Here is a 17,119-nt window from a genome sequence, read left to right as displayed (position 1 = left end):
TATCCTTCTCTGTCTTGTTCAGTGGACAATGAGTGGAGGGTGGATCTGAGAGGGAGACAGGAGACAATACTCGGCCTTTTTTTTTTTTTTTTTTTTTTTCCTTTTTAACAATAAATTACAGGCAGTGGCTCATGCCTGTAATCCTAGCACTTTGGGAGGCCGAGGTGGACAAATCACCTGAGGTCAGGAGTTCGAGACTAGCCTGGCCCACATGAAAAAAACCCCGTCTCTACTAAAAATACAAAAGTTAGCCAGGCGTGGTGGTAGGCACCTGTAATCCCACCTACAAGGAAAGCTGGGGAGACTGAGGCAGGAGAATCGTTTGAACCCGGGTCCGGGTGGGGGGCAGAGGTTGCAGTGAACTGAGATCATGCCACTTCACTTCACTCCAGCCTCTAGCCTGGGCGAAAGAGCGAAAGTCCATCTAAATAAAATGAAATAAATGAAAATCTCTTTCGGTAGCTTTCAAACACCTTAACCACATCTCTACAACACACTTTTCTAAGTGTAATCTGTTTCCCTTTCCATACTCTCTGGCTGTGTCCATCGTTTTTGAAACCAAAAGTTTCTCCTTTTTCTTTTATTTTCTTGAACTCCCTTTCCACATCTCTACCAGATTTCTCCATCCTTCAGATCTCAATCCAAATGCTATCTCCTTTTATAGCCCTGTGAATTCATCCATCCAAATTGCTGGCTCTCCAGTATCCATTGCCTTCAAGTCATATATCAAGGTACACCTCTAATTTTACTCTGAACAAGGAGGTCTAACTTTATGAAATCTCTGCAAAAAGGGTAAGGGGTAGAACGTTTTATGGGTGGAATAAATAATGACTGGCTTGAAAGAAATGCTTTCTTTCCTTTGAAGCGTCTCTTGTGGGTTTTTTTTTTTTTTTAACTATTGCAGGACATGAGAACAAGGTCTAGGTCTAGGGATTAAGGAAAAAAATCAGAGATCAGGCTGTTTAGGCTTCTCTTTTAAAATAGAAAAGAAGAAAAAAGGAGGAGGAGGAGGAATAGGTGGTACAGGAGGAATAGGAAGAGGAGAAGGAGGAGGAGGAGGAAGAGGAGGAGGAATCACATTGGTGGCTTAACCCTGTTTTTAAGGATAAGATCTCAAAATCCTGTTCTCAATTTCCCTTCTCTGGCTCAAAGTTAACATTTAGCAGGATTGTCAGAGCATGGCCAATATATGCACAAGGGACTGGGACTTGGGAGTGAGGTTTGTGGATCTCAAACTGTGAGAACAGCTTTACTTCTTGTAGGCGAAGGCACATGTGGACACGTGGACAGAGTAACAGTTTTTTGCAAGCATTATGAGATGACCTCGGTCACTGTGCTAGTAAAATTCCAGTTTGCTAAGGCTAAGTATTTCTGGGACCAGGACAGGCTTGCTTGTGACACTGTAGCCGCAAAAGCAGCTGTATGCCTTGAGGCACAGAGTAAGCAAGATTTTTATTTTTGCTAAGGATAAATATTTATCAGTGGGTGCAGGCTAGGCCTATCTAGGGATGTCGGGCTTGGATAGCAGCTAAATTTCTACCTTCAAGGATTCACATTATCATACAATGTTTGCAGTGAGAAAGAGTCTGATAGAGAGAATATAATAATACAGGAATATATATTTCATTTGGGGCCAGGGCCAACCATTCAAGAATCTCAAACAATGTTCTGTACCTCCCATGGGTTAGCTACTCCAAGATTTGGGATCCTAATCACCTCTCTTTCTTTCTTTTTTTGTAGAGACAGGGTTTTCTCATGTTGCCATGGCTAGCCTTGAACTCCTGGGCTCAAGCCATCTGCCCTCCTCAGCCTCCCCAAGTGCTGGGATTACAGGCATGGGCCCCACTCCTGGCTGCTTTCTTTCCTTATCAGAAATATAAACAAGCATCGTTCTCCTGATCATTCTTTCCTTCCATTTTACCCCCAAAGTATTTTGGGTTACATTTCTATCATAACATTCATCAGAGTCAAACATATATTATAACTGAACATATTCAGACGAACCAGAAAGTGGGGGTATTATTTGCTGACGCAAAGGAAGTCTTAAGAAATGTTTGTGGAAGGGAATTACGAGACTTGCTCCAGATCACATTCACATCTTATAATTTCCTACTCAACACTCTTTCTACTGTTGCGTACTTACTGTGATGAACTGAACGTTTGTGTCCCCCCAAATTTATATGCTGAAGCCCTATTAAAGCGATGGCATTATGAGGTGGGGCCCTTGGAAGTAATTTGGCTTACATGAGGCCACGAAGGTAGAGCCCTCATGCCCTTATAAGAAGGCAAAGAGACTCCAGATCTTTCTGTCTTTGCCATGTAATAATACAATAAGAAGGTGGCTGTCTGCAAGCCAGAGAGAGGGTCCTCACCAGAAACTGAATCTGCCAGTTCCTGGATCTTGGACTTTTTAGCCTCCAGAACTGTAAGAAATAAATGCTTGTTTATACCACCCAGTTTATGATATTTTGTTTTAATAGCCCAAACTGACTTGTGATTCTATGAAATTACTTAGGATATTTTCAGATCTAAACTTTTCAAACAACTTTTCACATGAATATATGTTATCTCTCAGCACAGCTAAAAATAATTCTGATTTTTAACTTTTGTTAGTTTATTTACTACATTAGTACAGTGCTTCAAGAGGATGTGGCCCAATGCTGAATAGTAAACAGTTATTTATTGCAAATGGTTCCCCAGGCAAAGATGATATAGTCTGAAAAAGGAAAGCAATGGGCATAGTCAGGCTGCTGGTAAGGTAAGAATAAATGGCTTACTGTTTATTTTTACCCTTTATTTTTTAGTATTTATTTATTTATTTATTTATTTATTTATTTATTTATTTTTGAGTCAGAGTCTTGCTCTGTCACCTAGGCTGGAGGCCAGTGGCACAATCTCAGCTCACTGCAACCTCTGCTTCCTAGGTTCAAGTGGTTTTCCTGCCTCAGTCTTCTGAGTAGCTGGGATTACAGGGACCCTGGCTAATTATTGTATTTTTAGTAGAGATAGGGTTTCGCCACGTTGGCCAGGCTGGTCTTGAACTCCTGACCTCAAGTGATCCACCTGTCTTGGCCTCCCAAAGTGCTGGGATTACCAGTGTGAGCCACTGCACCAGGCCTATTTGTACCCTTTAATCTTGATTTACATATATAGATCTGATGATTATATCTCTCTTCTTTTACTATGAACTCTTGAAGGCTGCTGTATTTCCTGCTTCCTTGAAGGTGTCACTAATGAAAATCTGGAGTATTTTGAACCATGAGGATAGATGTAGAAGACGGCTTTCAGAGATCTTTCACAGTGACCTCTCTTTTGGCCCGTCCCCGCCACGAGAATGCCTTGGTATGTTTCCTTGAAGCTATGGTGTGCTATGACCCTTGCCCCATATACAGTCATCCTCTAGGCAACACTAGTTTGTTATGGGGACAGGAAGCAGAGGAAATACACCTGCAGAGAGATAATCAAAATAGACAAGCAGAAAGAAACAGAGATGAGAGGCAGATGAAGAATTCCTCTGGCTTAGGCCTTTCTGAGGCCCTACTCATTCATTCCCACCCTGGAGCTCTGTAAGACATCCTGTGTCTTCACCCTAAATTCTTTATTTTGATCAAATCAGCTTGAGTTGCTTTTTTTCCCCTGTAATCAAAGTGTCCTCACAAACACATTAGGTGGCAAGTAGCTAACAGAAGAGTCACAGAATGTATAATAAAATCCAGGAAATCAAATCTCTAACAACAACTTTAAGAGGCTAGTTCCTGTGCTTAGCTTTGTCTGAGCACACCATGCTCCATTCCCTGGTTTTAAAAAGCAATGAAAATTTTTTTCTTTCAAGTTACTGAAGGCCTCTTATGCCACAGATTCTTTGTACAAAATCTAATGGAAAAATCTTAAGGTTAAGGTTAATGTTGAGAGGGTGACGGTTTCCTGCTTACGTGAAGTTCTGTGTATCTCAAGGTTTGGACATTATTTTCAAGGTGAGCCACGTTATTTCACTTACCCATCCCTTGGCCAAACATTTTAACTTACTTTAGGGCTTAAACGATTTCATGCAAAAAGACTGATTTTGAGGCTTAACTTGTAATATCATTATGTGGATGTAATCATTGGATAAGCAATGTTTTTGGTGATGCTTTCAAGTAGATAATCTTAAATAAAGTCTAGATAATCTTCGGCAATCATATATTGGATATAAATTAGGCATACAATCCCAGATACTGGAAACATAAAAATAGGGATTAATGTGGAAATAGCTGTTACAACATAATGTCATCATTGCTATAACATTGTTGCTGAGGACAGCGTTCTGACTGACTCACCCCGACAGGATGGCAGGAAATACTTGCCTGGTATCAAATATATATGCGGTTGACTAGCTCTGCCAGGCAGAGGTCATGAATAGTCATATGCTTTTGGGGAATAGTGAGACTTTTCCCAGGAGTAGGGTGTGGAAGAATGGGAACAGTGAAAAATTAAACTTGCTGTATTATCACTTGAATATGTCACGAAATAATTTTGAAAAGCTATGCATCTCCTTTTGCATCTCTAGGTTCATATTATTTCAGACTTTTACTATATGTTTACATTTCTAACATATTTTATGTTGCAGATGTGCTTTAAATATAATAGCATGAAATTTGGAGATGTAAATTGAGCTCCTTAAAACTAGAGAAATTGTTTTTCACTTAATCTAAAGGACAAAGCCAGTCGGGCTGTCTGTCCAGTCAATGAAATCAGAACTTTCTTTTGAGAAGTTTAACTTTATTGTCCAACTCAAATAGAAATGTTAAAATATGTCCTAGCACAATCATCTCTATTGATTGTGATTTGTAATTCTAAGGGGTGAGAAGCGAAAGGAGAGAAGAAGAGGGAGGAGGGAGGAGGGAAAAGGGAACCGGGGAAAGGAGAAGGGAGAAGGTGAGGGAGGGAGAAGAGAAAGAGAAAACAAGAAGGAGGAAAATGGGGAGGGAGAAGAAGAGAAGGGGAGGGGAGAGGAAGGGAGGGGAGGGAAAGGTGAAAGGGAAGGGGAGGGGAGGGGAGGGAAAGGTGAAAGGGAAGGGGAGGGGAGGGGAGGGGTAGGGGAGGGAAGGGAAGGGAAATACAGAAACTTGGCAAAGGTTTATCTCCTGCTCCTTTTCCCATATTGCTTGTCTTGAATCTCATCTTTTGCTACTTAAGTTTCTTTTTTGGATGCTTCAGTCCCTGAGTGTCCCTCTGCTCCCTTCTTCCAGGGCATATTCCTCCATCTCCCCAATATAGTTTTGAGATAAGGAAAAGGACATTTGAGAAAGAGGAAATGTCAAAGAAGGCACAGCAAGCTGGCACACCTTCCTCAATTAGATCCCTTTCAGAAGAGAATATATGACATTTGAGCATCTGCAAAATGATTCCCTAGAACTATCTGGGCCACATCCCCTTATGAGGTCACTGAGGTTTGAGAGTAAGGATCTGAGGGTCTGAAGCCCTTGAGTAGAGTGAACCTTTGGGTCTGCCTAGCCATCTGCTGAGGCTGGTCTGCTTCCTTTGAAGGATTCCTTCTCTCTCTCTTTCTCTCTTTTTAATTTTTTTAAATTTTATTTTTAGAGAGATGGGGTCTTGCTTTGTCACCCAGGCTGGAGTGCAGTGGTACAATCACAGCTTACTGCAGCCTTGACCTCCCAGGCTCAAGCAATCCTCTCACTTCTGCCTCCTGAATAGCTGGGACTACAGGCACGCACCACCACACCTGGTGAATTTTTGTATTTGTTTGTAGAGGTGTGGTTTTGGTATGCTGCCCAGGGTAGTCTTCAGCTAGAGATTCCCTCACCTTGGCCTCCCAAAGTGTTGGGATTACAGTCATGAGCCACTGTACCCGGCCTGAGGGAATCCTTCCCTCTTGAGTACAACTTGTAAGAACTTCATTATCTTAGTCTTAAGAGCAGGTGCGGATCAAATGACTCGAAAGGTCACTAAAACTGACTACAGTCTTGGGTGATAATTGTTTTTGGCAGTCATAGGGAAAAAAGCCTTTTGTTTGGAGATGAGGGAAATCAGAAGAGAAGGTGTCCAGGAAGGTAATCAGAGGGTTAGAGATAGATATTATCTTGTACCTAACCCGCTTCTATTAGGTAGTAGAGACTAAGACTTGAGTCACTCATAGATCAAGTATCACAACAAGGTAGTTTAGAAACATGAAAGTGCTTCTATTTTTTTGCAATTATTCATTTCTTTCATATTTTATCAACCTCCTTTCTTCCCGGTCCAGTTCATCTACCTTGGGTAAATTTCATAAATTTATGGTCACTTTTAATGATGAAAACTTAGTTCAATCCACTTTAAGGCTGTCAAATAAAACCAAATTCCAGCCTCTATTTGCCTCCTACCCTTTCCTCATGGCAGATGGCAGATTTGTACAAGGCTGCTGCCTGGAGCAAGGAAAGAGGGGAAGGTTATGTTTTGGCTCTGAAGCATGCCCCACTCCTTTGTCAAGGCTTAGCTGTACAGTATAGACACAGAGAAGACATGGAAACAGGCTGGAATCTTCTTTGGTAACTTGTTACTTGTCAATAGTAGGGAGGTGTCTTCCATTGCAGTGGGTTAATGTAGTTCTGACTTTTTGGCTTGACTTTTCTGTTATTGTGGCCTTCATGGTGACAGTGTATGGGCTTCGTGTGTGTGTGTGTGTGTGTGTGTGTGTGTGTGTTTCTAAATCAATTTCACTTGGGACCCTTCTATCATTGGATGTCTTTTGATGTACTATGATATATTGATCGTTTGGTTATTTGCTGTCACCCAAATCTCATGTTAAATTGTAATCCCCAGTGTTGGAGGTGGGGCATGGTGGGAGATGTTTGTGTCATGGGAGCAGATCCCTCATGACTTGATGCTGTTCTTACTGTAGTGAGTGAGGTCTCACCAGGTCTGGTCATTTAAAAGTGTGTCAATTCCCCCTACTCTCTCTCCTGCTCCTGTTTTCACCATGTGACGTGCAAGCTCCTGCCTTGCCTTCTGCCATGCGTAAAAGCCTCCTGAAGCTTCCCCAGAAGCAGATCCTGGTGCTATGCTTCCTGTATAGCCTGCAGAACTGTTAGCCAATTAAACCTCTTTTAAAATAAATGACCCAGTGTCAGGTATGTCTTTGCAGCAATGCAACAATGGCCCAATACACCTTTGAAAGGAAAGGTAGCTGTGTCTACCTTCAGCTCAACCCTGCCCCTATTGCCCTGTCCAGGAAGGGCATCACCTCACCTGAATGAGCACTGCCTGAACAACCCTACAATTCCAATTTATCTCTATTTTCCGTGTTTTCTCGAATGGACTGAAAGTAAACTCCAGCTTCCCCATCTTCTGTGGATCTACATAACTGAGACATAGTACAATTTCCTCCCTCCCTCTTTTCCCTGCTTTCACCACAGTACAGTTTGCTTCCTTCCCAGGTACATATTACATCATGGTCTTTATTATTATTATTATTATACTTTAAGTTCTGTGATACATTTGTAGAATGTGCAGGTTTTTTACACAGGTATATATGTGTCATGGTGGTTTGCTGCACCCATCAACCATCTAGGTTTTAAGCCCTGCATGCATTAGATATTTGTCCTAATGCTGTCCCTCCTTTCTCCCCCATCCCCCAACAGGCCCCAGTGTGTGATGTGTCCCTGTGTCCATGTGTTCTTATTGTTCAACTCCCACTTATGGTGAGAACATGCGGTGTTTGGTTTTCTGTTCCTGTGTTAGTTTGCCAAGAATGATGTTTTCCAGCTTCACCCATGTCCCTGCAAAGGGCATGAACTCATTCTTTTTTTATGGCTACATAGTATTCCATACCACAGTCTTTTTAAGACTTGCTGGGGCAGAATACTCAAGTGGCCATCTACTTTCAAAACATTAAGCCAAAATTGTCTTTACACTCCTAGAAACGTTTTCTTTACACTCTACTCTGACGCAGCTCCAGGGAATAGATTTTTGTAGATTTTGCACCTGTTTTCTAGCCGTCATCAATCTAAACTATTGATTCTTTTGCAGCCTTTCCATCATTGATTTTGGGTAGTGCTGGTGATGGTATCTTCCTCACCTTCCCCATTTTTTCTCCCAGGAAAGAAGAAAAACTTCTCACCAAATATACTGCACTATTCCAAAGACAGTAACTTCAAAAACTCTCATCCTTCTTTCTTTCCAGTCATCTCTTTATATAGACTGGGAAGAGGAAAGAGATGGTTCAACAGAGATGGTTCTGCTTCCTTTCGTGAGCCTCAGGGATTTGTGTCTGACCCCAATTTTTGGTAGTCTTTGGCAGTTTATAGAACATGTGTTACTTGAACCTCTTATTTGAGGGGTGTAGCCAATTTCACTCAATTCCTTGTGATACTTGTGTATGAGGGATGGATACTATTAGAGTTCTGGTGTGTTTGGTAAGACAATAAAAATAGCTATATCTGAGCTTTACACCTCAAATAATGATGCTACCCTTTATTCCTCAGGCTTCAAAGGTAGATTCCAGGATATGGAAATTATAAGCACTAATATCTCATATGTTAAGGTCAAAGTAGTTAGATAAATATTCAGTTGGAAAGTCTAACAAATGGTTGAAAGCATGGTATGGATCTGGAGCTTGGAAACATATTTCAGTAAGAGAGAGACCTGACTTGAAGGCATTTACATCTAGATGTCACTTAAAATCTTGGAAATGAATGACATCTATGAAGAATGTGTAGAGGAGGAAGAAAAGTGGATGGAGAGGCAAACCCTGGGGAATCTAAAGAAGTTACTGGAAGAAAATACTTAAAAAAACAGTGAGACAGAAGAAAATTTGAGGTTAAGAGAAGAAGGACAAAGAAATAGTAAAAGGGTAAATAGAAGTAGAGTCTGGCAGAGAAAGAAGGTAAGAAGCAAAGAGAAAGGAACATGTAAAATTAAAGAAAATGAGAGAAATAGAAGAGAGCAAGAGAGGCGGCTCTGTCGGGCTTTGGCACAGTGACACCAATATTTGCGCGAGGGTCCTCTCAATAATTTCCAATGATAGGCTGTTCAACATGAATCTGGAGAAATTGTGAAATTTAGAATTATTTTCGAACGCTCTTGCTGGTGGTATGAAAATGACAGCTTGCTTACATATCATGAAAGTTAACTTTTTGTGTCAACTTGGCTAGGCTATGATGCCCGATTGTTTGGTCAAACACTAGTCTAGAGGTTGCTATGGAGGTAGTTTTCAGACGTGATTAACCATTATAATCAGTTGACTTTAAGTAAGGCAGATGGCCCTCCATAACGGGAGTGGGGGCGGGGGGCTCAAGCGCAGACTGGGATTTCCTTATAAAGAAAGGGTTCTGTCTTAAGACTGAGAAGCAAAAACTGTCAGAGTTTCCTGCCTGGTGTTTTGCCCTGCAGATTTTAGACTCAAGACTGGACCATCAACTCTTACTTGGATTTCTACTCTGCTGGTCTGCCTTATAGTTTTCAAGCTTGCCAGTCCCCACAATGGCATGAGACAACTCCTTAAATCTCTCTCTCTCTCTTTCTCTTTTTCTCTCTGTCTCTATCTCTATACCCTATTTTTTTTTTAATGTTTCTCTGGAGAAGCCAGACAAATACATGTGTGTATTCTAGCACACAACTAGTATTTCACCTAGTGGTTTATGTATCTGCTTCTTTCTCTAGCTTAGAAACTTCTTAAAGTCTAGACTGCTTCTCATTCATGTTTGTGTTCATGTTGTCTAGCATATTGTAGGCTCACAAAAAATAATTACATAATTAATATTGAATAAGATAGTCTTTTTTTTCTTTTTTTTTTTTGGAGTCTCACTTTGTCACCCAGGTTGAAGTGTGGTGGTGTGACCTCAGCTCACTGCAACCTCTTCCTCCCAGGTGCAAATGATTCTCCTGTCTCAGTCTCCCAAGTAGTTGGGATTACAGGCATGTGCCACCACACCGGGATATTTGTTGTTGTTGTTGTTGTTGTTGTATTTTGGGTAGAGATAGGGTTTCCTCATGTTGGCCAGGCTGGTCTTGAACTCCTGACCTCAAGTGATCTGCCCGTCTTGGCCTGCCAAAGTGCTGGGATTACAGTCATGAGCCACTGCGTCTGGACCAAGATAGTCTTAATAGATTACAAATATCATTTTTTTCTTATGAATACCATAGTTCCATAATAACCTAGCTATAATTCCTGTTATCAAGATAGTTGTCTATTTATTCACACGATTGCAGGCTGGAGATCTGAAGATAATTCATGAGGAGGGATGTACAAATTGACATCAAGGAAAAAAGTGAAGTATCCTTTGCTCTGTGACATATTTGGTGTTACAGCAGATCTAAATTTCTGACCACAAACTCAGGTGTTCAAGATATGATGCATTTCTTTAATTTCTAAAAATGTTATTAAATCTTTTAGGGAGCCCTTATCTTGCTGAGTTCATAAAAGCCAATCACATTCATTACTTGGTTTACTTGGAACCCATGCTAGGAATGAGAAAATGGGTAATGGGTAGAAAAGATCCAGGACCCTTGGTGGCACTGTTGATTGTGAGGGTCTCTGAGTCATGCATGAGCCCAGCCTGCAGAGTTCCTTCACGCCGATGCAGCAGCTTTTGGCCCTGTTTTGCACATGCTCAGTACATGGGGTGCTAGGGCTAAAACATTAGTGCTAAGAGTCCTGCCTCCCTATGTGATATGGTTTGGCTGTGTCTCCACCCATATCTCACCTTGAATTGTAATAATTCTCATGTGTCATTGGAGTGACTTGGTGGAAAGTAATTGAATCATGGGGGTGAGTCTTTCCCATGCTGTTCTCATGATGTGAATACGTCTCGCGAGATCTAATGGTTTTATAAAGGGGAGTTCCCTACACAAAGCTGTCTTGCCTGCTGCCATGAAAGATATGCCTTTGGCGGCCAGGCACGGTGGCTCATGCCTGTAATCCCAGCACTTTGGGAGGCTGAGGCGGGTGGATTATGAGGTCAGGATTTTGAGACCAGCCTGGCCAAGATGGTGAAACCCCGTCTCTACTAAAAATAAAATTAGCTGGGCATGGTAGCAGGTGCCTGTAATCCCAGCTACTTGGGAGGCTGAGGCAGGAGAATCACTTGAACCTGGGAGGCAGAGGTTGCAGTGAGCCGAGATTGTGCCACTGCACTCCAGCCTGGGCAACAGAGTGAGACTCCATCTCAAAAAAAAAAAAAAAAAAAGAAAGAAAGAAAAACATGCCTTTGCTTCTCTTTTGCCTTCCACCATGATTGTGAGGCCTCCCCAGCCATATGAAACTGTGAGTCCATTAAACTTCTTTCCTTTATAAATTATGCAGAAGTCTCGGTATGTCTTTATTAGCAGTGTGAGAACAGGCTCTTACACTGTGTAAGCAAAGAAAGAATTCCCTTTGCTGTTCTGCTATCTTCCCCAGGCACCACCAGAAGTGGCAAGTCTAGCCCCTCAAGTCTTTTTAGTCTGTGGATAATGTTATACACACACACACACACACACACACACACACACACACGATAATGTCGTATATATATATATATGATAATGTCGTGTATATATATATGACAATGTCATATATATATAGATGCCCTCAAAAAGGCTCCTAACATAATCTGAAAAGTAAATTTCAGGCTTTATACTAAAAAAAGAAGAGCAATTCTTGTTAGGTAGCTCCTCCTTTCTGCCCAGAAAAATAAATCCATAAAGCATGAAAACACTGAAGTTTCCTGCATGTAATATGGAGTGACAGAAAAAAATAGCAAAGGAAATGTTGCAGAAAATTTTTCTGCTATGGTATATTTCATTTAGCAACTAAAGGCATCACTTACCTTATCGGTGCTTTTCTGTTTGCAAGAAAACACAAGACCGCAACTGTGATATGAGTCATCAGGAATGCTAATCCAATACCCAGGAGAGTCCATATATCTGGAATTTTAAACCAATGAAAAAGATAAATATGCAGTGAAATATATTAGAGACCACCCAAACCAAGCCATTTGTTTAGTCATAATGTCACCTACTATTCTGAGCGTACGTGAAGTCTGTAGTAGGAGGATTAAACTTGATATGGCATCGATTTCCGTTCCATCCTTGTCCACATCTGGAAATGAGATAAAATGAAATAGTTGGAAAAAAGAAAAGTGAAAACATACTTGAACAGAACTGGCATGGGATAAAATGATGAATGTTAATAAATAGCGAGATACTGGGAACATGGATAACTTTGATAAAAAACGACAAACATTAAGCCAAAGTAAAACCAAAATTAAATTGTATTATTTTCATATTGTTGTGTAAGATAATTTTCTTCAATATTCATCTTCTTGACTTTATAAGGTAGAAACATGGTTTCCCCATGGTTCTTTGTTTTTTAAAATTGACTCATTCTTCTCCAGTGTCCAATATTACTTTACTTTATCCATCATTTGCCTCAAATCCAAAAGGGGATGCATTTTTCTATAGTGAAGAGATTTGAGTTATTTCAGAACACTGATGGAGCAGATTCAAATTTTACATTACCATAAATACAAACCAGAGAACACATTTATTTCTCATTACAAAGGGATAATCCTTCAAGTGTTTAGACTTGGAAACAGGTTAATAATCTCATTTGATGCACTAATAAAATCTCAGATACTTACTACGGTTCCATCACCTTTGTTTTATTTAGGGATGTATATGATGAAACTTTTAACACTGGTGCGGATGGTCTTGAGAAAGTTAAGAACGAAAGAGTACCTTCTGCCTCTAAGGGAGATAAGGTTTATTGCTAAGCAGTAAAGGTATTGAAATTTTTCTGGTAGTATCTGAAAGTTTATGTACACACACTTGTTTACCAGCAGCAACAGGAAACAAATTATGATGGGTTTGGTCAAATTTCCTGTCAACTTCACAGTACATGCTACAAAATAGGATGAAGACTTAGCTTTTGAATACATATGTATGAAAACTGAGTGTTAGAAGCAATGCTTCTTCAGCACAACGTATCAAATTTTCACTTAATCTCTTTTAAATTTGAAAATTTGTATGCTCAAAAGTAATTCCTTCACAAAAGCAATCAGCTTCTTTAAATATAAAAAGCTTAGATGTTCATGGAGGCCTATCAGAATGCCTTTCTTTCTTTAGCAAATATTATTTTAAAAGTAGAAATGGAAGACAATGTCATTGTTTTAATGTTTCTGCAATTCAGATTAAAATAAATTATAACTGTGGGAGATTGGGGTATTTGATTTTTCCCCTCACAGTCCTTAAGATGCATTCCTTGTCAGTCCTCACTTGACCTTGTGAATCCGACCTGTCAGTCTTTCACACGTGCACACACTGGTATGATCAAGAGATGGGGACACATTTTCACTTTGAGTTAATTCAATTCCTTTAAATGTTGAAAGTGCTACTTTCCTGGCATCAGGGCTACGGTAATCATCTTAGACAAACAGTACATGTTTGAATGTGCCTATTGATAAATTTTAGTGGAAACTGTCTTGGAGCATCAGTTAAAAAAATAATGGGGAAACCCAAGACATATGGAGAAAGAATATGGATGCTGTCTCCCTCTCTCTCCCTCTCTCTACCTACCTACCTACCTACCTTTCTTTCATTCTATCTTCTATCCACCTATCTGTAATCTATATTGCCTCTTTATCTAAATGTATATTTATATTTATATATAAAACCTGGTGATGAACAAATAGAGTACTGAGTGGCCTTTTGATAGTTCTATGGGGAGTTCAACTAGACTGAAATAATTCTTATGTTAATTTTACAGAAAATATGCATAGAACGAGGGATAAAGCAAAAAATAAAGACAGAAAATTCATTCTTATACTGATAAAAATTTGCCTATAAAAATAAAAAGAACAGAAAGATTTAGTGAGAAATAAACCTTATCACCCATTTAGAGGCGCAGGATATTCTCCAATTCTGCACTTTGTAAAGACCTGCCCATTCTAGTGTTAGAAGTTTTATTATGTATGTTTCTAAATAAAACAAAGGTATTAGAATCTTCGAAGGGGTCTTCCTTCCAATAGCTATGGAAATATATACTACTAATTGATTGATTGATTTTACCACAGAGCAGTTATGTTATAGAACAAATCAAACTAATATCATCCTATCAGCTAACATGAGAGAATAATAGGAAATAAACTATGGTAAGGGTCAAAAGTAGTTTCAAAATATGTTGAATTGTAGTCATTTTTGGTATACGAAAACTTGAATTTAATAAGTATGATTCATTTATATCTTTATTTGTTGTGATATTTACATAACAAAGTTACAAAAAATGATTTTAGAGAAAAACGAATACACTACCCCCCAAAACTTTCCACTTCAGTTTTTTTGTGTGTATCAGCCTGCCATCTTGAAACAAAATGATTTCTATACATGTTTTCGAGAGAATTTACCTTCTACAAATTTTAATAGATGTCAGTAAATTTTTAAATGGGAGTAGAAACTACTGAGATTTTAAACTTACATGGTGAAATCTATGATTCCAAAAATTTTAGTAAGTCTGAACATAAATTGATATGTTGCTACCTGAAGCAAACACTGCAATCTCCATGCTAAAATTCCCAAATTATCCCCTCCTGTGTAACAAGTTTCCTTATAAAATCACAGAACTGTCATGGGATAAAATGATGAATGTCAATAAATAATGAGATACCAGGAACATGGATAACTTTGACAAGAAACCAAAAACGTTAAGCCAAAGCAAAACCAAAATTAAACAGTACTATTTTCATATCGTTGTGTAAGATAATTTTTTTCAATAGTCACCTTGTTGACTTTATAAGATAGAAACATGGTTTCCATATGGTTCTTTGTTTTTAAAAATTGACTCATTTGGCACCAATGTCCAATATTACTTTACTTTATCCATCATTTGCCTCAAATCCAAAAGGGAGTGCATTTTTCTACAGTAAAGAAAAATTTTCTATAGTGAAGAAAATTTCCCTTGTAAAATTGTCACTTGATGTTTATTACATTAAAAATAATATATACTTGAAGTGACAAGGAAATTATCCACAAATGTATGTTAAAACACAAACCGTCATTCCCATATGCAATTCCATCCTCCCAAGGTAACTAAGGGTATGTTTCCTTCTACTGCTTTTACCTTCTCATAGAACACACACACATACAGATACACAAACACATAGAGCTATCTATATATTGGTTTTGTATGTGTGCTTCCTATAATAGAAGCATATACTTCTCTCTGCACCTAGCTTTTTCTCTCAACGATATATCACGCATTTCCTTAAGATCAGATATCTGTGCAAATAACTGTCACAGACATTTATTTTTAGAATTTATCATATTGTACATGTATACATAAATATGTATTTTTGTTCAAACTTTTTATTGTTGTTGCTTTTCTTTCCTCTTCTTCTTTCCTCTTCACCCCAGTATATAAAGGTGAAGAGGAGGAGAAGGGAGAGACATTTGCTGCGTTGCAGAAAGAAGCAAGTGAGAATATTAAACACGCATTTTCATCTTTGTTAAACTAAACCTCCTCCATGGAATATCCAGTGTTCAAAGTAATTGTGGCAGTCTGATCCCTGGATTTCTTTAAAATCTTTCTGAAAGGGGTGAGTTTCCAACCCATCTAATGGCACACAGAGAACAGCATTAATCACACGCGAGAATGGTGTGTTGAAGTTCCACCCATTCTTTAAACAACAGCAGTGAAAGAAATTTCTCTCCTGCCATCCCCCTGTGTACTGTGGGCTGGAAGCAAAAATAGAAAATCCCGTCTGCACTAACTAGAGCTTGGTGGACTCCCTTATCTTCCAAGCTAACCATAACTAATAAGAATCATTAGGGTCGGACATGGTGGCTCAGGCCTGTAATTCCAGCACTTTTGGAGGCCAAGGTAGGAGGATTACTTGAGGCCAGGAGTTTGAGATTAGTCTGGGCAACAGGGAGAGACCTCTTCTCTACAAAAATTTTAAAAATTACCGTGCAAGGTAGTGTGCCCCTGTAGTCCTAATTACTAAGGAGGTTAAAGTGAGAGAATTGCATAAGCCCAAGAGTTGGAGGCTGCAGGGAGCTATGCACTGCATTCCAGCATGGGCAACAGAGCAAACCCTGTCTCAAAAAATAATGATATTAATAGGCCGGGCACAGTGGTTCACGCCTGTAATCCCAGCACTTTGGGAGGCCAAGGCGAGCAGATCATCTGAGGTCAGGAGTTCCAAGACCAGTCTGGCCAACATGGCAAAACCCCGCCTCTACTAAAAATACAAAAATCAGCTGGGTATGGCAGTGGGTGCCTGTAATCCCAGCGACTTGGGAGGCTGAGGCAGGAGAATTATTTGAAGCTGGGAGGCAGAGGTTGCAGTGACCCAGATCGCACCACTGCACTCCAGCCTGGGGGACAGAGTGAGATTCCATCTCCAAAAATAAAAATAAAAATAAGTAATAATAATAATTAAGGTGTTTTACAAAGAAAATACTACAGTGATTTTCTCCATTATTTTTCCCATGGAATCTGGGTAGGGAAGCTTAGCTATCTCCCTCATCTATTTATTAGATTGGTGTGAAATTAATTGCAGTCGTTGTTTCTAAAAGGAATGGTCAAAAGTGCAATTACTTTTGCACCAACCTAATATTTCTCAATAGTAAATCAGTAAGATTTGTATAACAAATGAAAAATGAGAAAATGTCTAATCCTGAAGGGATAAAGCAAGTATTTGTTTTTAAGTGGTGTTTTGGGTATTTTTATAGTTGGTTGGGGTAAAGGGTGAAGGCTCCTGTAGAAAGAAATAGGACAGGGAGAGTGGATAAGCTAGGTGGAGGTAATTCAGTGGGTTTAGGCTAGGTTGATGCCAACCAGAGAAAACCAGTACAAGTAGGGATATTTTTGGCATAGCTGTGGGGAGCTGAGTGGCTGAGTGGCTTGGTGGGTGGGTATGGGAAATGCTGAACCATTGTCTGAGGCCAGAAAGAAGGATCCTAAAGGAATAGCACAATGAGATTCACTTTAGGAGCTTGACAATTTAAGGACTAGAATAGCCCTTTGCAGGTAATCTCTTTGCTATTTTATGACTACACAAGGCTGAATGCAAATATGATTCTGCCCTTTGTGTAATCCAAAAAGATCCATAAAGACCATAAACATTAAATAATACTTGTACTAAGACACATCAATCTAAATTAGAAT

General features: G+C 39.5%; 1 protein-coding gene across 1 annotated transcript in view; it reads right to left on the bottom strand.

Moving 5' to 3' along the window:
* Positions 1–17,119, bottom strand: part of MALRD1 (MAM and LDL receptor class A domain containing 1) — a 706,902-nt gene that overhangs the window by 27,370 nt on the left and 662,413 nt on the right. The window contains exons 37-38 of the mRNA XM_030940611.1: positions 11,976–12,055; positions 11,784–11,880 (exon numbers count right to left, since the gene is read on the bottom strand). Coding sequence (XP_030796471.1) covers positions 11,784–11,880; positions 11,976–12,055 — 177 coding nt within the window. The remainder of the gene's footprint in view (positions 1–11,783; positions 11,881–11,975; positions 12,056–17,119) is intronic.

This window comes from Rhinopithecus roxellana, chromosome 11 (assembly GCF_007565055.1).
Source record: "Rhinopithecus roxellana isolate Shanxi Qingling chromosome 11, ASM756505v1, whole genome shotgun sequence".
NCBI lineage: Eukaryota > Metazoa > Chordata > Mammalia > Primates > Cercopithecidae > Rhinopithecus > Rhinopithecus roxellana.
Note: the sequence above shows the minus strand (reverse complement) of the source record. Positions and strands in the feature narration are given on the sequence as shown.